This window comes from Arachis ipaensis, chromosome B3, assembly GCF_059453495.1.
Source record: "Arachis ipaensis isolate K30076 ecotype BB chromosome B3, ASM5945349v1, whole genome shotgun sequence".
Classification (NCBI taxonomy): domain Eukaryota; kingdom Viridiplantae; phylum Streptophyta; class Magnoliopsida; order Fabales; family Fabaceae; genus Arachis; species Arachis ipaensis.
The window spans coordinates 134,783,669-134,806,127 of record NC_142438.1 but is presented as its reverse complement, the minus strand read 5'-3'; the positions used below and the strand labels follow the sequence as shown (position 1 = coordinate 134,806,127).

The following is a 22,459-nucleotide window of genomic DNA, read 5'->3' as shown; positions in this document are numbered from 1 at the left end:
TTCAATTGGATTTATCATTCTTTCTTCTTTAAGATTTTTCTTCGTTTTTCGACCACGCACCGTTGGATGAATACCTTCAGTGTAGTGTTTTTGGGAAATCCCCACCTTTTATTATGCTGTCCTGCTTTTGGACATCTTTATATTTTATTTTTTAATAATTAATGAAATATAACCTATTATCTTTGAAAAAAAAAGTTGCAGATTCGAGTCTCCTATCTTTAGTAAAAAAAAAAAAAAAAACCCTTCTATAAAATTGTTTTACGAATGGACTTGGTTAATGGTTTTGTTTTTGAGTGCAATTGGGTGCAGAGTGCAGCAAGTCCAATTAGCCGAGCCACACTGCACATTTTGTGCCAAATCGTTCATCTCTAATTCACGCGCTAACCCCGCGCGTGTGATGTCCGATTTCCAAACCCTAGTGATGAGTGACAGTGGGCAGTGGCCACTGTGCTACGATTAGAGCCCGTGAAGATTGTTGGGAGCGTCAAACAACCCCCAATTTCACCTCCGATTCTTCACCGTTTCTTCTTCTCATGTAGATCGTTAGCCTCACACTTTCACTTCATCAGAGTTCACCTTCAGGGAGCACCTTCCATTTTCTTCTTCAGGTCAATTCAGCTCATATTTCTCTCAATTTGTCAATTCTCCTCGCTTTGGATTATCCCTCCCACGCTCCGGTTCTTGTCATGCATGTGCTTTGCAATTTTGCATTATGTTTTCTTCATGCATATTTGAATAATTGGGTACGTGTTGTGCATGTTCATGCTTGATCTTTTGTTTTGGGTAAATGGAGGGTATTACACCAAATGTTTGTGAAAATGCATTCCTAGCACTGACCTCCGATGCGTTTAGATTTTGATTGGCCAATTGGTTAACTAACATGTTCAACTAACTTTTAACAGACAGCTTAACATAGCATGATATGGGATCCTTTTGAGCGAAGTGATTGGGATATTTGTTTTGAATGTTTCTCTTAGGATCAAAATGTTTAGAAAATGAATGGGATTAATCTGTATTTCAGCAAGAAAATGGCGATGTTAATATCAAGTTTTTGCCTTTCAGGTATTGTAATAATTTTTCCTGGGAGAAATTGTTATGGCTCAGAGCTCTGATGAGGATACTGATATAAGTGACTCTGAAATCACTGAATACGAAGATAAATTTTATGAAGAACTGCAAAATGGAACCCATGATGTGAAAACCTCGGATGAGACTTACACTTGCCCGTTCTGCCCTAAAAAGAGGAAACGGGATTATTTGTACAAGGAACTCCTTCAACATGCTTCTGGGGTGGGTCAGAGTAGCTCACAAAAGAGAAAGGCAAGAGAGAAGGCTAATCATTTGGCTTTGGTGAAATATTTGGAGAAGGATGCTATGGCCGTGGATGTTCCATCAAAACCTGTGGACAAAGGCAAACATGACGTTAATTCTGATGAGCAGTTTGTGTGGCCTTGGATTGGAATTGTAGTTAATATTCCTACTAGACGGGCAGAAGATGGACGCTGTGTTGGTGCAAGTGGTTCCAAGCTGAGGGATGAGTACAAAAGCAGGGGTTTTAATCCGTTTAGAGTCAATCCTCTATGGAATTTCCGGGGTCACTCTGGAACTGCTCTTGTGGAGTTCAATAAAAACTGGCCAGGGTTTGATAATGCGTTGGCATTTGAAAGGGCATATGAAACAGATCATCATGGGAAAAAAGATTGGTTTGCTAAGTCTGAGCAGAAGTCTGGTCTTTATGCATGGGTAGCCCGAGCAGATGATTATAACGCCAACAATATCATTGGGGAAAATCTGCGAAAGATGGGGGATGTCAAAACCATATCTGAACTGATGGAGGAAGAAGCTCGAAGGCAGGATAAACTTGTGTCCAATTTGACTAACATTATTCAGGTCAAGAACAAACACTTACAAGAGATAGAAGTAAGATGCCATGAGACAACGCTCAAAATGGACATGGCAATGGAGGAAAAAGATAAGCTCATTCAAGCTTATAATGAAGGTATGCGGTTATATTGGGCCAAAGTTACTTGTCTCTAGTTTAGCTTGACTTCTTGGGGTTTTCATTTTCTCATTTATTTGTTTTGTTGTACAAGGCCAACTATGTGTTGCAACTGGTACTTTGATTACAAAATAACTGGCAGCGTAGCAGTCTCTGGATGACAATTAAATCACAATTTGAGTTTTTTTTTTTTCATTTTCTTTGTTTATTGATGGTTTTTTCCCTGGGGTCTGGAGGTATCCAAGTCAGCAAACAGCCAATTCAGTTGCCACCTACTACTTGCATTGTTGTGGTGGTTGTACCATAGGAGCTAACATTGTTACTTTAATATGTTGGTATGTTTGTAACATGGTTTATCTCAAGATTCTAATTTTGTATTCAGAGATAAAGAAGATACAATCAAGTGCAAGGGATCACTTTCAGAGGATCTTTAGTGATCACGAAAAGCTTAAGTGGCAACTAGAATCTCAGAAAAGTGAGCTGGAGTTGCGAAAAGTCGAACTGGAAAAGCGTGAGGCGCATAATGAAAGTGAAAGAAAGAAGTTAGCAGAAGAGATTGAGGAGGTATGTATAGTGTTTTCTTTATTTTTGCTGCATCTTCTCTAGCATGGTGTGATTGAAATTAAGAATAATAGAATAAAATATTGTTCATGTTCAATTTAGGATTGTAATGTTGTTAGTTATAGAGCCATTCACATGCCTGGACTTTTCATTTGTGATCAACAAAATTCATTTGCGTGCCGTTAACAACTTTGTGTCTTGGAGAGAGGATTTATGTTTATGGTACAGTTCTTTATTATTATTATTATTATTATTATTATTATTATTATTATTATTATTATTGCGTTGAATTATGTTACAGTACTGGAACTTCTATGATTTTTGCTTTCCTCATACTTAAAAAAGAGGAAAGAATTAAGAATTCAATACAAGGTGCACATATGCATTATTCTCACTCGAAGCTTGATGGGCTTTTGTGTGTGTTGGTGTCAGATGTAAAACAATTTATGCACATCTATGTAATAGTTTGTTGAACTTTTAAGAGAAATGATTTATGGCAATTATCAGATGATTGATATTCCAAACTTCTAATGTTTTGGGCCTTTGAGTAAGGGGTTAGCAACCAAGGATGACATTATTGTAGAATGGTAATTTCTGGAAAGTGATTAAGATTATGAACTCCTTCCAGTGATCATATGTTAATGTTATTCACTTGAAAATTGCAGAATAGAGAGGGGATAAGAGTCACAAACATAAAGTTGTATGCCTAAAAAATTTTTTATGCAACACCAGATTTTGTCTTTTTAAATTTTTCTTTTACTCCCATCGAAGACCTCACATAAGGATTCTGGAAACCAAAATTTGGACCTAATTTGCTCCTGCTGTTATTGACATCCTTTAATGTAATAGTCTGCATAAGAAGGGCGTAGAAGTTTTGGTTTCTATTTTCATTTTTATAATTCAATAACTTGTGCCATGCATTGTCTTTTCAGAATACATTGAGAAATAGCTCTCTTCAGATGGCTGCTATAGAACAACAGAAAGCTGATGAAAAAGTGTTGAAATTGGCTGAAGACCAAAAGGTTGTGTTACCTGCTTTCAAAACTTAATCTCTTCCCACAACGAGTATTAATGATATTTGTCCATCTATCTTTCAGAAGCAAAAAGAAGAACTCCATGCTAAAATCATTCAGCTTGAAAGACAATTGGATATGAAACAAAAGCTTGAATTGGAGATTCAGCAACTTAGAGGATCATTAAGTGTGTTGAAGCACATGGAAGATGATGATGATGCAGAAGTTTTGAAGAAAGTAGATGATTTACATATGGATTTAAGAGAAAAGGAACAATCACTTCAAGACATAGATGCATTGAACCAAACACTAATCATTAAAGAGCGTAAGAGTAATGAGGAGTTGCAAGAAGCTCGAAAAGAATTGGTGGAGGTAAGTATATTTTTTCAGATATATCTTCCCTTTCTAGGTAGTGATTATTTAAATTTGTGTTTTACCGCTCTTTCATATTTCATTTACTAGCTGATTGTGCTTTTAATGATAATTAATTAATTATGCTTGCCTGTTCACAGTGTTATGTGCTCTGAAATTGAAATTAATTGATTGATTAAAACCTGTCTTCCCCTCCCACAATGCTAGAAATGAAAAGTGCTTAGAAAATATACATGTGAATTCCTCCCCAGTGGTTCCTGTTTTGTTTGTTCAGAGTAATAAGGCTCGGGTTAAAGATTTCTTGATCACTATTTGAGTATTTCACCTAACTGACCTGTGCTTAAGAGACCTAACTATCGTGAATATTTGTAGTTCACGTGTTGCACTATTTCATCATTGAAATTATGTTAATGAACATTCACCATTATTTTTTAAAAAAGTTTGTCTTAGGTGCATTCTTCAGTATTAAATCCGAATTAATTTATAATCTGTGTCTTGCAGGGCCTTAAAGAGCTACCAGCTCAGGGCAATATTCGTGTAAAGAGAATGGGACAACTTGACGGTAAACCATTCCTTGAATTTTTTACGAGAAGATACAATGAGGAAGAGGCTGAAGAGAGGGCTACAGAACTCTGTTCGTTGTGGGAAGAGTATTTGAAGGACCCAGATTGGCATCCATTCAAAGTTATCACAATTGATGGGAAAGAAACGGTGTGTCCTTGTTAAACATTTTTCCGCTTGATTTTATGCTTAGACTCTTTTAGTCTAGATTGAAAAGGTGTGCCTTCGTTTCATTTCAGGAAATTATAAAAGAAGATGATGAAAAGCTGAATGGACTGAAAAATGAGATGGGTGAAGGAGCATACAATGCAGTGGTGGCAGCTTTGACTGAGATAAATGCATATAATCCTAGTGGGCGTTACATAATCTCAGAAATATGGAACTATGCAGAGGGAAGGAGAGCAACTTTACAAGAAGGAGTAGAATTTCTGATAAAAAACTGGAGATCACAAAAACGAAAGCGAGGAGGATGAGGATGAAGTGAATATTGGTACGCAATCTATTTAGGTTGCTATTTTTTTCTTTCCCCCTCTCGAGTAGTATAGCTACAACCAAGAAAGCAAGATATTTAAAGGCTGATCGATGTGTTGGTTAGATATTCCTGGTGACTAGCCAACCAGGTTTCATATTTTCTCAAGAAATTATTAGTTGATTTATAGTATTCATAAAGTTAATTTGGATTATATTGCTGAAAGGTTGGCTTTGGTTACAGGACTTAACATATTGCATTCTAAGAGAGGTTGCATGCATCAACATTGGGAGGACTGAGGAGGGCTGCCACACCACTTGGTTGTTTATGGTTCTAAGTAAATTATGAAATTTGTAAACAATTTATTTCGTTTGACACTTTATGCTTCATTGGGCATATCTTGCCGAATCACGAGAATGAAACTGCACTCGTTGCGGCAGCCTTTTGGGCTGTCTCTGCCATGTGAATGACATAGATGTAATATTCCTTTTTCTCCCGTTAGTTCCTTTATTTGTCTTGTTGCCATTTTGGTAATCATTGCCTTTCCCATGCTTCTTGTCTTCTTGGTCAATGGTCATCCTCCAACTATGTTCAGCGATTATGACCCAAAAGAAACTTTGTTCAACGACAACTATTACAATTTTCAGATGGTGAAACTAATTAGTCTCTTGCTAATTTTCTTTTTTAGATTGCAAAATTAAGTATATTTTTGTAGTATTTGTTTCCTAAGATTATTGAGTAATATTTCAAATTATTCTATTTAAAGTAGTCATAAGATTAACTTTATCTGGTTGGGTCTTTGGGATGATCGGTTAATACGATATGATGTTCCAACAGAAGTTATTTAACGTATTGCCTGAGGTTGTTAGTAATTCATTTCACTACTCCAAAAAAAGAATGGTCACTGCAATATAATGCATTGATTGATATGCAAAATTATAACCATTTTTGGTGTGCTAAGTAAGTGAAAAAAGATTAGGCACTATTTTTTAGCTACAATTTATTCTCTATATTAACGACCAAACTTTCAATCCTTATTCATTTTCTATTTTGTTAGTTAATTATAGATTTAAAAAAGTTCGTTTCTTAGTAAAATCGTGAATTATATATGCATTTTTACAAATTAACAGTCAAACTCAATTGCCCTTCACTTATTCTTTCTTGCTAGGAACAAAAAAAAACCCACACAGAGACTGAACATTTGCATTACGAGTCGTGCACTCAAACAATGGTATTATAAAGGTTAATGTAAACTGTAAAGAGAATCAAATAGACACAAAATAATCCGTGCAATCCATTTTCTTTCTGGCAATAAATAACATAAGCCATATTTAAAAGCTATCCAAGTGATTGATTAAAAATGCCCTGTAAATATAAGAGACGATGAATCACTTATAAGTAAGGTTCTAAAAATTAGCCCGGATCAGACGATTCAACTGAATTAACCGTGAATTGATCATTTAGTCGATTTTGTTGATTTTTAGAATTGTCCTACAAAAATAGGTTAAAAAACCGGCTAGTTCCGATTTTGTAATTCGCCCTAAAAGCCCAGAAAAAGAAAAAGAAAACCCACTAATCTAGTTCCTTGTTGCGTTTGTTTGATGGGACACAGATGAGACATTGAGACACATTGAATAAGACACAAATATTTACTCTTTTATCCTTAATAATTTACTCTTATCTTTATTTCATTGGTGATAATATATGGGTAAAATTGATATTTAGTTTATAGTGGTGTGTCTTGTCCAATATCACCAAACAAAATAAAAAAATTTGTGTATCTTTGTGTATATGTCTCTTTGTGCATTTGTGTTTGTGTCCATGTATTTGAAAGACAATAAACAAACGCAGCCTTAACAAATTCACGAATGCCTCCCTCAGTCCTTCTCCCTTCCGACCCTAATTTCCTATTTTTCTCCAACGAGCAGAAGGAATGCCTCGGTTGCCTCCACCATCCCTACCACTATCGATGCTGGCAGTGACCACCAGTGGTTGCCACCCTCGTCACTTGAAGCTTCTGTCGTCGTCGGTAGGTCGGTTCGAAACTTTTGTCGTCATCGTCGTCTGCTGGTCGGTTTGAAGCTTCTGTAGTTGGCCACCTCTGTCCTACCGAACATCCCACTCTATTGCTGTGAATTCTAAGCCTTTTCCATTCTCTATGTCGCAGTGAATTCTTCAGTTTTTCAATTAATTTTTTTATTTTGTTAATTATATGAATTGTTTCAATTTTTCAGTTCATTTTGATATAATTTTCAAAAATTGTGATAAGTTTAATTTTGATATAATTTCAAAAACAGTGAGTTCTTCAGTTAATTATATGAATTGTTGTAATACTGAATAGAATTTTCATATAATTTTTAAAAATAGTGATAAATTTAATTTTGGATTATAGATTTTGATGGCTGAGGTTTTATTTTACTGTATGTAATTTGTAATTTGTATGTAATTTAGATGGAACAACCATTAAGTAATCAACCGCCATAAGATAATGCTATCCAAAAATTTCAAACCGGTTTCTCTTGAAGAAAAATTGACCCAATTTAAGAATATTTTACTGTGAAGTATGACAAAAATCATAAGGCACAATATACATGTATTTTTTGTTTGAATACTTATAATGGAGGGAGATATATAGAATGAAATATCACCTTACAAAAATTTTTAGACAAATTAAAGTAGGTAACAAAATCACTAAAAAGGTTTAACTTCAATTCAGAAGAGTTTTGGTGGAACATAAAAAAAAATAAGATGGAAAAAAAATTGAGGAGTAATCTTATGGCTTGAAAATACAAGTACAAGAAAGAGAAAAGCTATTGTTGTTATACAAATTAGAAATTATTTTAAGGGAAGGACTATTCCAAAATCTCAATTGACTTTAAAAAGTGTTTTGTCCAGTAAAAAAAACATGCATAAGGCTAAATTGGGACATACTAAATGGATAGTTGATGCCTGTATTTTTTCCAATGTAATTCAATCACCTTATTTTCAACCCGTCTTAAATAGTATTACTACAATAGGACATAATTTTAAAGGACGGTTATATAATAAAACGAAAGTTTATTTGCTAGCCGATCTTAAGAAAGAGCGTCTATATTACTTAAATACTACTTAAATAAAGATTCTTGTCTAAGTACATGTTTAAGCTATAATATTTCAATATTTAGTGTAGGCTTTTTTTTTGTATAATTTATATCAACTTTCTTATTAAATTATTTAAAAAAATATTATATATTCATAAAAAAATCGATTACCAAATAGGTATTATGTATTTTTGTGTTATGTGTGTTTATATATATATATATATATATATATGTTTATATATATATATATATATATATATATATATATATTTTCACAATATATTTTTATTTTAATATATATTTTATATAATTAGTAGATTTGATGACTGAATTTTATAATAAACATCAATTATAAAATAAAATAAATCTTTAATTATAAAAATAAGTATATATATTGGGGGTAGCATACAGATGACTAGATGAGTATTTTTTTTTTCAAGATATAAAGCTTCTTATATACATATTAAAATAAAAAAAAAAGGAATAGATAGTTTTGTTAATATATTTTTTGGGCATTACTATTTAATGATATATCATTGGATAATTAAAATTATTGTTGATTTATATTATAAAAATTATTTAAAAACGATATATGAATTTAATTACCTAATAATGTACATTTTTACAATAATACCATGCCAAATTGAAGTACTTAAAAAAATGAATAAAGGATTATATTTTTAAGTTTGCATGTGAAAGACATGCCGGTGCGCCAGCATTCATTTTTCTGCTCTAAAACAAAATTCCTTCAAGTTTGTGTTGTGAGTTGTGACACATCCCAACACAACCAAGTTTCAGTTTTCCATTTTCAGGTTTTGTATCCCCTCAACCCCATTCTTCTTCTTCATCTTCTTCTTTCTTTCTGTTTTTTTTCTCACATGTTGATGATGTCTACATTCCTTCTTTACTCTCTGACCGCTTGACTCTGTTTATTGTTTCTTACTCGTAAGTGTTGCGGTAGTACTACTATTCATTCTTTCCATATAGAAACCCCAAATTTATGCTGCATCATGTTGGTGAAAGTTCGCAACTTTCAGTTGTATTGGCCATCTTGTTTCTTTGCTCTAAGTCTGTAACTCCTAATCCTAGTTGATCCAGAAAGAAGTAACTGATTTTTTTTTTTCTCCCACAAATGTAGGCTGAATTGTTTGCAAATGATGAAGAGTGAAAGTTGTGAAGAGACTCTGATGAAGCTGAGAAAGATAATAGTGAGCCTTCAGAATGAAATTGACAAGAGGGATCACAAGCTATTCGAGATGGAGTGTAAACATAGTGACACACTTGATTGTTTGCAAAAACTCATTATGAGGCTTACAGAGAAAATTAATTACAAAGAAAGATGTCTGCTTGAAATGGAATGCAAGTACAATGAAGCTTTGAGCATGGTTGAGAAGTTGAAGAACGACAAAGATGAGCCCCGTGAGGGATGTTGCAATGGTATTCTATATTCTGGTATAGGTGAAATGTGTTTGTGATGGATCATCATCCTTTGTTTTGGAAAACTTGCTGGAAAGTCAAAAATATTCTTCAATCTACTGGGCACTGGCACTTCTATTTGCAAATTCTACATGGATTATACTTGATTTTTGGTTTGAAACTGCCCTCAATATCTCTTATGTGACACATTTATTTCTCATTTTCTCCTAAATTTGTTGTTAGGAGGAAGGAATATTGTAAAATGTGTGTGTGAGTGTCAAATGTCATTGTTTGAAAAGGTTTTAGGGCATGTTTGAGATGTCATAGACTCATAGGGGTAGGGTAGAAGGTTCAACAGTCTGTTATAGTGTTATGTTATTATATAGGTGAATTCTATGGTGCCTATAACTTGGTGCCTAACTTACTTTTTATGACAACTTTTGAATATTTAATGATTATTTACTTTTATACTTTTAAAACTAAATATTGATTTTTAACCCTTTTTGGTAAGTTAGACAAACACTTTTAGGCACCGTAGCAATCACCATATATATATATGCAACCCTTTTAGAGTGAATGAGTTAAAGAAGAAAATATTTAGCCAACTAGTGTAGTTCTCGTAGTTCTTAGTTTTCTTTAGCTTAAGGAGCCTCCCATCCCTAGAAGGAAGAATTATTCAAATTTTCCATAACGGTTGTCCATACACAGGCTTAAACATTTTGAACTGAGAGTTGCTTTCAAAATATCTTTGGAATTTACTTGTATATGTTTACCATGTTTTCTTCTTTTAAGCTTATGCTTCTTTTTTGTTCTCCACCTCCCCCCCAAAAACCAAAAAAAAAAAAAAAAGATTTACCACAGATGAAGGACATGGTTGTTGATTTGAATCATAACATGGAATGTTTAAAGGAAGAGCATGGGAAGATTACCAAGCAATTGGAGGAGAGTAAGGCCCTAAATGAACTGCAGCAGAAAAATTTTATTGAGGAGATTCAAAAGGTCACAATTGATCAGATCCTTCAATTGTTGATTATTTGGGATGCTTGTGTGGTTTCCTGTGATCAAACATTCCCATCAAGTATTGTAGCAGTTTAATTATATAACTTGGTTGAAAATTCGGATTCTCAGCATTTTGTCTGTCTTTTGTTTTGCATTCAATAGTATCTTCAAAGTTACTAGTATTTAATAGCATTTTCTGGCTGAGATGGTTCCTAGAAGCTAAAGTTCATGTCCGTCCATATTTTCAAAGTTAAAATTAAAATCTGTGTTTTCTATTGATAATAGCAAGAAGAGAATGTGACAAAAAAAATTTTGAGAATCTTAGGGGTTTTAAACTTGCAATTACATTTGAGATGTGACTCAAAGATGGAACTTTAATCTGAATGTACAATTGAATATTTTAAATTGTATCTAAATTACTATCTTTGTTGAAACTTGCTTTCCTGAATCTATACTTTTGACTGTCGCATACAGTTAAGAAGGGAGTTACACAATCAGAGTGATGTAGAAAGTGATGAAGAAAGTGCTGGTAATTTGAACACTGCAATTACAACTTTTCAAAATCAGTTGAAGGACAAAATGGAATATTTGGAGCGTGTGGAAAACCTTAACAGTTTCCTGGTAGTTAAAGAGCAAGAGTATAAGCAAGAACTACTTGATGCTCGTAAAGAATCTATAAATGTAAGATTTCATCCCTCCTTATTCTGCCACATACACAGTCAAGTTTACATGATTAATCTGCCACAATTAACTATCTTAGATGCATACTGTTTATCATTTTTTCTTGTAGAGTTTACAAGACATGTTCGGTAGTCGATCTCAACTTGGAATTAAAAGATTGGGAGAATTAGATCCGAAACCTTTTCGAGATTCGTGCTCGCAGAAGTACTCAAATGAACCATGGCAAGAGATATCCGCCATGCTATGTTCATCATGGGAGGAGAATCTGAAGAATTCAGCTTGGCATCCTTTCAAAATAACCGAGGTCAATGGTGTTTTACAGGTATACAATATTTTCAATCGTGTCAGATTATTGTTAAGAATGCTACCGAAGACAAGGTAATTGTTTTGAGAAATTTTGGTAATTTCAGAAGATAATAGATGAAAATGATGAAAAGCTGAAATTGCTGAGAGATGAGCATGGTGAAGTGGTATACAAGGCTGTCACAGATGCACTGATGGAAATAGAAGAATACAATTCCAGTGGAAGGTACACTGTGCCAGAAATTTGGAACTGGAAGGAGGGAAGGAGAGCCACACTGAAAGAAATTATCCAATACATTATCAGGCAATTGAAGACTCACAAGCGCAAAAGGAAGGTCTGATCTTGTAAGTATTTTTAGACTTCATTCATCTAGTTGTGTTGCAGATGAAATTCTTGCTTGTCCTTTATCCACTATATAAGTTACATTATGCTGTGAATAACATAACATGGACCCAACATAACATATATTTGCTGAGGTTTTGGTCTTATTGTCCAACAGGTAACTAAGAGCATCAGAAGCTGTAGATTTGTGGAGGAAAAATGTATGAAGTGCCTAAGAGGATCATAAGAATCTTCATTTCTCAAATGTAGCAGTGATGCATATCCTCTCAAAAGAGACCATTACTAGCACTAGCAGCACATGCTTCAGCAGAACTGCTACATAAGTAGGTGTACAAAATACATGTAGAAAAACATTTACACTCTCTTTTATCTACTATATACTATATATAATCTACTATATACTATGTACTTGCCATACATAAAGAGAACATAGGAGAAATCTAATATAAAACTCTCTTTTCTAAACTACTCTTCAACATATATAAATCATAAAAATAAAAAATGTTATTTATCATCTTAACACCATTACTATTATTATACATATTTAATTTATAAAAAGTCGGTTTAATATATGTGTGTGTGCGCGCTTGCGCTGGCGTGTGTGAGCACCATGATATATATAGACATATAGTGCTTCACAACTTGGAGTAAAAATGGATTTGCTGTAGAGTAGATAAGAAATTTTCATACAATATACTGTATGTCACATGGACTTTAACATTGCTTCAAAAAACCTCAACAAAATATAGTGGGGATGATCAAACAAGAAAGCATTTTCAGATGCCGGAACTTTTCTTGGGAAAAAAGGTCCATAAAACGTATATATGTATTTTTATTTTGTTTTATAAGTTGTTTCTATGTATATCTTCCAAAAAAATAAAAGAAAATTGGTAGATGATAAACTTCAAATAATTATGTTGGTTGATCCACATTACTCCTTACTAAACAAAGCAGTATAACTCGAATAACAGATTGTTTTCAATATAACTGTAGTTTCCTATATGTATAATTTTTTTTAGTTAAGAAAATATAAGAAAGCTGAGTAGATTAATGACTTGTTTTAGTTAAAATTGATAGCAGTAGAGTAGCAGTACAATACTAGTTGTTGGTTCAATCCAACAATGAACCCTGAGTAAGCAGAGGAACACCATTGTTACCAATGACTTCATTCATGAGATATATATGTTGTAGAAAACAGAGAGAAATAAATAATTACATGATGATGTGTTCCTTTTTTGGCCATTTGAAACTTGAGAGTTGAGAGTAATACTGATTTGAAGGATAAGATTAGTAGCTTCAGAAATTAATTAAGTGAGAAGATGGAATACTTAGAGCACGTGGAAGAGGTCAGAATTAAATGTTGTTTTTGATAGTACATATAATAAGTACCCATGACCATGAGCCAATGACCCATCCATTCTATTATTTCTATCCACGCTTTATTAGTTTTAGGTTTATTTTAGTCTTTAGAGATTAAAGTTATAAATTTACTTTCTGATTGTGTATTAAAAATAAATAATTTTTTTGTACATAAATAATTTTTTTGTACATAAATAATTTTTAAAATGATCTAAAAATATGATAAAAAAGGAGTCAAAGTTGGATAAAATATAGTAAAAAATATGGTAAAAAAAAACTAAATTAATGGAAGTGGATAAAAAGATGATAAAAAATATGGTAAAATATGGTAAAAATTGGATAAAATGATAGAACCCAAAAGAGTCAAAGTTGGATAAAAAGATGGAACCCAAAAGAACATCTTGAGGAGTTGAATTTCTCTTTAGTGGGAATTAAATTAGTGGAAGTGGATTAGTTGGATTTGGAGTGTAAAGAGTGTCATCTAGTTAAAAAAAAAATCAAACTAGATGTCCCTTCACTAATGTGACATGTCATGAGCACTCCTTTTACCCATACACCTCTTTGAATGAACACAGCAGAACAGAATTTTAGTTTAACTTGTGGAAATCAACTTCTTCCATTTCTAGTTAAAAAGATTTGAAGTGATGGAAACACCTAAAAATATTTTCTATCAGCTACCTTATTTAGTAACAAGTCTTGGGGTAAAAGAAATAGGCCAAACATCACACTATAGCCATTGGACAATAGACTCCCTCCTTAAAATGGTTTTACACTATAAAAAGACCCCAAATCACCTCTTTAAAGGACTTTTTTCTGAAACTTAGGAGCTCAAAAAATCCATCTTTTCCTCTCCTCAAATTTTTCTCATTGTTCTTCATTTTATTCATCAACTTCACAAGGAAAATTGGCATTTGGGTGTTCCACCAGAACACCCGATAGCAATTAATCAACCACTGTCCACTTTAAACAAAACTCATTCATCCTCTTGTGACATTAGTGGAGGTCTCAACACTTGTTCTCCACCTCTATTTCTCATCATTAGTTCTTGTATTGCTTATTTGTTATTAATAGAAGTGTTTTCCTCACAAGTTTACTTACCCCGAATCTCTCATCTTAACCATTTTTCACTTAATCTATTTTTCACAAAACTCACCCAAATCACTTTCTAAAGCTTCAAATTTTAACTTTTTAACCGCCAACATATATTACACGGTCATTTTTCTTCTTTATATAACAATTCTACTTGTTTGAAATGTTAAGTGATATTTGACATTAGCTTGAGTTAAAATCTAGGTTCTATATATAGATGGTTTTCTGGGCTTTTTTACCTATATACACATGGAAAATTCATTTATTCCCAAAATGCTCATAGGTGGAAACTGTTCTTAAAATGCGCAGCTCCATTTTATGTATGGCTGCCACGAAATGGATTTCAACACCATTTCGGGCTAGGTGCCCACGAAATGGGAGCACCATGTCAGGTACAGCAGGCACGAAATGGAGATCCCATTTCATGCGTGGCAGCAGCGAAATGGGGGCACGCCAGAGGTGAACATGTCAGGTTGGCTTCACACGATATGGACACCCCATTTCTAATGTACCGCACACGAAATGAGTCAACTCAGTGTGTACCACACACGAATTGGAACAACGACTAGGCTATAAAAACCCTTCTCCTACATAACTGATGCCACAATTCCAATTCTCACTTCTTCTACCCTCTCTTCCTCTCCGTGAATTCCATTTTCATAGAGGTTAGTTTCACCAATTTTTGGTGTGGTAATGGCCTCTGAATACATTTATGTGGTCATATATCAGAATGGAGAAATTTCGCACACAGCCGAAGGGGTGACATTTATGTGTGATGACCCACTTTGGATAATGATTCCCCCACAATCATCTCTGCAACAACTAAAAAATCTTATTCTGATGAACACTGGGTTGGTTGGGAAAAAGGAGATTAGTACCCTGATTTACAGGATGCTAGTTGCGGTAGCTAGTTCCTTTGCATATCAGAAAATGCATATTAAATCTGACCAGCACGTGTCGATGATGTTTTCGTATCATCGTAGCATTAGAAGAATCTATTGTATGGAACTTTGTGTGAAGCTCCAAGATGTGGGGGGTAGCTCATCTAGTTCGAATAATGTGGAGGAAATGCGAGGAAATGCGAACTTTTGGTCCTGGTGAAGCCATTCCATTTTCGGAGATTGGTAGGGCTCGCAGTCCATCTTTTAATGCCTTCGTGACGCTCGCCCAGAATGTAGAAAATCCTCACCGACATCCCTCCCCCACTGTCCATGTTGCATATCTGGAAGGAATTGCCAACGGGTTGGCTGACTCGTCGAGGAAGACAAGATTGAGGATGATAGCGGAGAGGAAGCAGAAGTTGTTCCGGAAACCCAACCGCTTGAGGGCGATAGGGTTATCCCAACTCAGGTCGAACCGATAAATGTGATAGGGGTAGGAGGTCTTTCCAGCAGCACCCCCGACCACTATCTGCACCTAAGTCTTGGTCCAATGAACTCGACTACCGCGGAGGACATACCGAGCAACTATGCTTTGACCGGTGAAATGGAGCTAGAGCTTGGATTGAAATTCCTGAATAAAGAAGCAGTTATGCTTGCTGTTAAGAACTACAACATCTGTAGAAGTGCAAAATTTAAAGTAGTGGAGTTAGATCATACTCGGTATGTATGTCGATGCAAATTTTTTGGTGACCAATGTCGCTGGATGGTAAAGGTTGCGAAGACGAGGGCTTCCAGATTTTGGAAAGTTTGAAAATACCAAGGGCCTCACAGTTGTTTGGCGTCTGCGACGTCGCAAGATCATAATCAACTTGATTCAAATGTCATATGCCAGCATATATTCCCCATGGTTTAGGTAGACGCGACCATTTGCATAAAGGTGTTGTAGGGTTCTGTGGAGTCAGCGTACGGATACAAGGTGTCTTATGTAACAGCCCAGACCACCCGCTAGCACGATATGTCGATATTGTCCGCTTTGGCATACAAGGCCTCACGATTTTGCCTTTGACGATAGGGATGATAACCGAAGCCCCCACATTCACTCGTCAAAATGCGTCATGCTAGAGAGAGATATCCACACCCTTATAAAGCATACTTCATTCTCCTCCCCAACCGATGTGGGACCTTACAATCCACCCCCTAACGGAGCCCAGCGCCCTCGCTGGCACATCGATCCGGGCTCTGGCTTTAATACCATCTGTAACAGCCTAGACCACCCGCTAGCACGATATTGTCCGCTTTGGCACACAAAGTCTCATGGTTTTGCCTTTGACGATAGGGATGATAGCCGAAACCCCCCACACTCACTCGTCAAAACGCGTCATGTTAGGGAGAGGTATCCACACCCTTATAAGGCATGCTTCGTTCCCCTCCCCAACCGATGTGGGACCTTACATCTTACAAGAAGGTTTGACTAGCGAAGCAAAAGGCAATAGCCAGAATCTATGGAGACTGGGATGATTCATATACCCAGCTGTAGAGATATTTCAACGTGTTGCAAACTTTCATTCCAGGTAAGACCATACGCGAGACTTTTGTCAGATTGCGTACTTGTTTTGCGTTCGTTATTCTGTAGTGATAAATTTGCACTTTCGTCACAAGTACAATTTTTGATCTTCAAACCCGACCATACTACGTTGGCAACACGCTTGACCATAATAGTGTCATGTTTCATCAAGTATTATGGTCATTCCCATCGTGTGTCAAGGCATTCAAGCACTGCAAGCCACTAGTCTCGGTTGACGGAACACACTTGTATGATAAGTACACGGGAACCTTGTTGATGGGAATAGCACAGGATGGAAACAACAACATACTTCCCATAGCTTTCGCGCTTGTGGAAAGGGAGAACACAGATGCGTGGTACTTCTTTCTGACCAACTTAAGGAGACATGTGGCTACTCAACTGGGGATTCTACTTATCTTTGACAGGCATGCAGCTATAAAGGCTGCGCTGGAGTGAGATGGTTGTAGATGGGAACACAATGTTTATTGTGTCCGACACATTGCGTCTAACTCTGCAGCAAACTTCAAGAGCAAGGAAGCCAAAAGGCACCTTGTTAACGCGGCATACTCAAAGACGCAAGAGCAGGCACAACACTACCTTGAGTTAATCAGCGTCGAGGATCCCGCCACCTCCCCGGCAATGATGGCTTGGATTAGAGGGTTAGAGCCACCAAAATGGCTCCAACACCGCGATGAGGGTCGCCGATACAGTCACATGACAATGAATCTTTCTGAGTGTATCAACTCCATGCTCAAGGGGACTCGTAATCTTCCAGTTTGTGCAATTATTAAGTCCACCTACCACCGCCTAAATGCATTGTTTGTCAATAAAGGTCAACAGGCAGAAGCACAGGTTGCATGTGGCCAGATATTTTCACAATTCTTGCAAAAGGCAATACTTGCCAACAGGGAGGGAATCACGCAGATGCTTGTCACATCATACGACAGGGCGACGTCGATATTCACAGTCGATGAGATAACCGTTGTAGGGGCACAGTCCAGATTCAGGGTTTTCCTCTAACAACGAAGGTGTGATTGCGGATACTTCCAAGCATTGCACTATCCGTGTGCTCATGCCCTGGCTGCATGTGCCCATGCAAGGCTTGACTGGCAGTCTTATGTCGACGATGTGTATCAGATTGAAAATGTGTTCCGAGTATATCAGATGGAGTTTTCTCCATTGCTCGACGAGGAGGTATGGCCACCACATGAAGGACAACGTCTCCTTCCCAATACCCACATGTGACGATCAATGGAGGGCCGACCTGTTTCCACAAGGCTTCGAAATGAGATGGATGACGTCGAGCCTGGTCCAGAAAAGTGATGCGGTATTTGCAGGCAACCAAGGCATACCAGGAGACATTGTCCCCATGTTGCTGGCACTTAGGATCGTGGCCATACCATGCATTGTTTGTGCTTTTATTTTCTCTTTTATTTTCTCTTCAATCGGGCAGAGCTGGGATCCGACCGTGTCATCGACAGAAGCTGATCTCCTCCCTCCAACAGGGGGTGACTCTCAGAATCATAGCGTCGAAGTGCAAGTTCTAGGTCGGTGGGTGTGTGTGGTGATGCCTGATGAGGAATGAATTGATCTAAGCCATCAAAGAAAGACGAAAAGTTTGTCCAACCAACTCGATCCATAGAATCAATCAGATCCTGTGTACCACCCCCTGAGATGAACCACCCTCCTCGTAGGTACTATGATACGGCATATACTGATGCACAGTGGATGACTGAAAGGGGTCGTCCGCCACGAACGGCTGCGGGCAGTAGAAATTCCCTGGCAAATGCGTCTCCGCAGCTGGATGCTCGTGCTGATCCCAGGCATTAACCTGAGGTGGATCCTGTAAGACCCAAAACTTTTGAAAAGCCTTATTCTAAATTGATTTCAATTTATTTACTCATTAACAACTTTAATTTTAGAAATTATTTAATTAAAGCTAATTAAATCAAGTTTTGATAATTAAATTAAAAATTTTCTCTAATTTTATAATTATTGGATAATTTTCTATATTTGAACTATAAAATTCAGTAATTGCAAAATAATAAGAATTTTGTATAAATTGATTTAAAGAATTGAGATGATGGAATTTAATATTTTAATTTTTATGAATCAAAAAATTAATTATATTATCTCTAATTATTGAATTAGAGAATTTATTTGAAAATAATTTATAAATTGATAATTAAATAGTATTTTTACAAATATTATTTGTGGATTAAAAATTAGTTTTTGATTTTCAATTACTCCTAATTTTAGTGAAATGACTGAACTACCCCCAACCAAAATTCCCAAATTGGAACCTTAATTCTAAATCCCTAATCAGAAACCTAATTTTCCTTTCCCAGCCGCTATTACCCCTTCTCCCTTTCTGAAACACTAACACACACACACACACAGAGATGGAGAAGAGAGAAAGAGAGGGCGCAAGCGGAGGAGAAGAGGGGAGGGAGCCGCGCCATCACCATTCAGCCCGTCGTGCCACTGCCACGGTGCCATCGTGGTCGCCGACGAAGAGAGATGGCTCACGAGTGGGAGGTTCGCGGGCTTGGAGCCACAGTCATGGAGAAGAGGCGTCGGAGAGAGGGAGCTCGCGGTGAAGAGAGAGACGCACGAAGAATTGAAGCCTACGACTAGCCTTGTCACCGTCAGCGCCATGGGTTACTGTCGTCAACCTCGCGAGCTACCACCGTGTCGTCGTTACTGTGCTGTAGCGCCGCCGTTCAACCTAATCCCGCCGTGTCTCTATCGTCGTTACTGTTCCGAGGTTTTTGCCGTTGATTCTGATTTTGTTCTATTTCGGTTGAAGCCGTTGTTGCCTCTAGTCGCCAGAAAACCACCACTACTCCTTCTGCCCCGCCCCTGCTTCGTTAGGGTTTGCTGCTTTTCATGGTGAGACTGAACTTGTTTTGCCTCCTTCACCATGTCAGTTGGTTTTAGTTTCACCTAATATCCATTTCATGTTAATTTTTAATTTTCCAGAATAAACGGTTACTGTTTGGTGTTGATGTTGCTGGTGTTACTACTGCTGGTTCTAATGCCATTGCTGCTGTTGCTGTTAATATGGAATAAGTGGGTTTGTCGCCTTTGCCTTCTTGGTAAGTGTTTTTAATTCCAGAACTTTTGAAATCAATATTCCAATATAAGTTATTAGAGGCTCTGAGCTGTTAGTATTGTAGGATTGAGTTCCGATGATTTTATATCAAAGTTAAGGTTGCTGTTGGACCATCGGAGTTTCTGGCTGCTGTCGAAGCTGCCGCTGGATCAGCTCGGGATTGTGGCTGTTCCATTTTGCTCTTACTGTAGGTATATCTTATTGCGAACCCTCGCCGTTAGTTTTTTATCATGTGTTATTAAGGTTTTTGCGATATTTATCTTTTAGGATTGAGTTGTCGGGATTGCCTGTTGCAATTAAAACCGTTTCTGCTATTGCGGAAGTGAGCAGACCTACGATTGAAGCTGCAGTTTATTCGGGCGGAGAAGAATGATTCTTGTGACGCCTTTAGTTTATGGGTTCAACTTTTGAGGTAGGGGTTTTCCTTAAAATCTAATTTATATTACAGAGTTGTGATAAATAGATATTAAAGTGAGAGAACATATGCCTGTGATTATAATTGTCTTCTAAATGTGGTTGTTTGCTGGACTGAATGACTGATTGCTTGATTGCTTGAGTAGTTTGTGATTGCTGAAAAGAAATTAGTTTGAAAGGTTATTTAGTTGATTATTATGAAAAATGGCTTTTCTTGGTTTTGAAGCTATTTTTGATGATGTAAATGAATTGGCTTTGGAAATGGTTTAATTTTGAGTTAGTGACTTTATAAATGACTTTATAAATGATTTAGTATTTGAGCTGGTTTGATTTTAAAAAGAGATTTATTATGGGCACTGATTCGCTTTGAAAATAATTTGATATTGGAACTAGCTGAATCTTGGAAAATGATTGAGGTTTGGAAAAGGTTTGAGAAATGTTTGGACGGGACCCGAAAAGGGTGGCAGAATCGAGTTTTAGAGGAGATGCTGCCAAAATTTTATAAAATTAGAAGTTTCATTTGAAGTAGTTATTTTAAAAGGATTAATTTTAAGCATTATATGATTTAAGATTACTTCATTTATCAAAGAAAAAGTTATGTTTTGGATTGAGAATTGTTAGTGAATGAAACGGAAAAAAAGGATGACGAGGATTGATTTGAAATATGATTTTTGAATGAATTTGGAAATGGGATATGGATTGACGAATGATGATGATATTGAGAATGGATCAGATATTGATGAATGATGAATGAATTATTTATATGGCTTATGAATTTGAAATATCTGAGATACGAGGTTCCCTGGATTAAGTGTCGTGGCTTGCCACCATGTGTACCAGGTTGAAGACTCGATACTCTGTTGACCCTACGACGTAAGTGTGTGACTGGGCACTACATAAATTCCCGGAAATGTTACCCCCATTGAGTAATATTGATTATTTAAGAAAAAGCTATGCATAGACTCTTGGGGATGCACGTCGGGGGACAGTCTAAGTACAATTCAGACTTGTCGGGTTGGCTGGATAACCGACAGATGAGCCTCATCAGCCATAAGACAGGCATGCATCATATGCATTTGTATGCTTTGCTTGAGTTTGAACTTGTTTTGGTTTGCCTAATTGCTAAACTGTTCGTAACTGCTACTTGAACTATTTGCTGTAACTGCTGCTTACTTGTGCTTTCCTTGTCTGCCTTGCCTGTGTTTGTTCTGGCGTGCTACATTTGAGATTGAACTTTGGTGCTGAATTAATGATTGTGTTGTTTGATTGCGTGGTTGGTTTCTGATTGAGTTTTTCTTATAAGAAAGGAAAGGTTTCAGATTTCTGAAAGATTAAACATTGTTTCTTTGAAAAGGTTTTGAACGATTACCTATTGGTTTTTTTAAAAAGATTCATAAGGCAATGATAATCACTGAATTTGAAAACAGTTTTCCTATTAAATGTCTTCTTATGACAACTTTGAAACTCCATGGTGAGACCGTGTGGTTAGGTTCTTACCCCCCTACAGCTTTACTTTTCAGGAACCAAATGAAGAAGCACTAAGAAAAGTTATACTGCGTTTGGTTTATATGTTGTTGTATTAATTAGATTATTTTCTTCTCTCATCTTTGTTATTACAATTTTGTAAGAGGGATAGGAGTTGTATGTTTTATATATATTATATTATAAGATATTATGTAAGAAGTCTTGTATATAAATCTATGCCTGCTTGTTTATTTTAGATGAAGTATGTATTTTCGGTTTATAAAGTGATTAGCGATACGGTGTTGAGTCACAGGCTCCTATTTTAATATTTAGTATGTAAAGTGGTCGTAATACTTCTTACTATCAGAGTAGCGCAGCCGGAAGCGTAACTTCTAATAGTGAGGGTGTTACATTATGGTATCAGAGCAGTTCATCCTGATTAGAGCCTTGGGAATGAACTGACTATACTTCATGGCATACTTTGCGTGTCTGTCATGTTATAGGTCTTGTCCAAATGATGAGAATTGGAGCTTTATGCACATGACTGTCTTTTGATTAACGCTGTTAGCTTACCATTGCATATCTATTGATATTAAGTATGGCCAGCTTAATGTTGATGGTTTATGTGTACGGTAAAGTTAATGGGTTATCATGGACAAAGTAGATTTAACAAGCGATGCGGTTTACGGGTTCTGGGAGCATTAGAAATTAATTTTTTTTAAGTTAGACCCGTTTTGACATGTAATCTTGTTTGTGATGCATAGCTTAGTACACTG

The 22,459-nt window shown here is 36.2% G+C and overlaps 4 protein-coding genes across 10 annotated transcripts in view; all 4 read left to right on the top strand.

The window, feature by feature from the left end:
* LOC148572527 (nudix hydrolase 14, chloroplastic-like) overlaps positions 1–22,459 on the top strand; it is a 150,895-nt gene that overhangs the window by 37,921 nt on the left and 90,515 nt on the right. The window lies entirely within an intron of this gene.
* IDN2 (XH/XS domain-containing protein) lies at positions 277–5,478 on the top strand. Its single transcript, XM_016334672.3, has 8 exons — positions 277–608; positions 1,063–1,999; positions 2,382–2,563; positions 3,493–3,582; positions 3,658–3,945; positions 4,447–4,656; positions 4,746–4,996; positions 5,219–5,478. The coding sequence occupies exons 2-7, from the start codon at positions 1,096–1,098 to the stop codon at positions 4,977–4,979; spliced, it is 1,908 nt and encodes a 635-aa protein (XP_016190158.1). The 5' UTR covers positions 277–608; positions 1,063–1,095; the 3' UTR covers positions 4,980–4,996; positions 5,219–5,478.
* On the top strand, positions 8,795–12,258 carry LOC107633764 (factor of DNA methylation 1-like). 6 transcript variants are annotated; one of them, XM_088509564.1, is made up of 7 exons: positions 8,795–8,867; positions 9,194–9,492; positions 10,322–10,470; positions 10,945–11,151; positions 11,261–11,473; positions 11,562–11,789; positions 11,955–12,258. In XM_088509564.1, exons 2-7 carry the CDS (start codon positions 9,210–9,212, stop codon positions 12,021–12,023), a joined length of 1,149 nt encoding a protein of 382 aa, XP_088365690.1. In that variant the 5' UTR covers positions 8,795–8,867; positions 9,194–9,209; the 3' UTR covers positions 12,024–12,258. The 6 variants fall into 6 exon arrangements, with proteins under 6 accessions (XP_088365690.1, XP_088365692.1, XP_088365689.1 ...); XM_088509566.1 differs by having other exon boundaries at positions 11,562–11,799; XM_088509563.1 differs by having other exon boundaries at positions 9,194–9,507; positions 11,565–11,789.
* On the top strand, positions 15,677–18,275 carry LOC107633765 (uncharacterized). The gene is made up of 5 exons (XM_016337365.1): positions 15,677–15,846; positions 16,786–17,115; positions 17,158–17,698; positions 17,804–17,884; positions 18,144–18,275. The coding sequence occupies exons 1-5, from the start codon at positions 15,677–15,679 to the stop codon at positions 18,273–18,275; spliced, it is 1,254 nt and encodes a 417-aa protein (XP_016192851.1).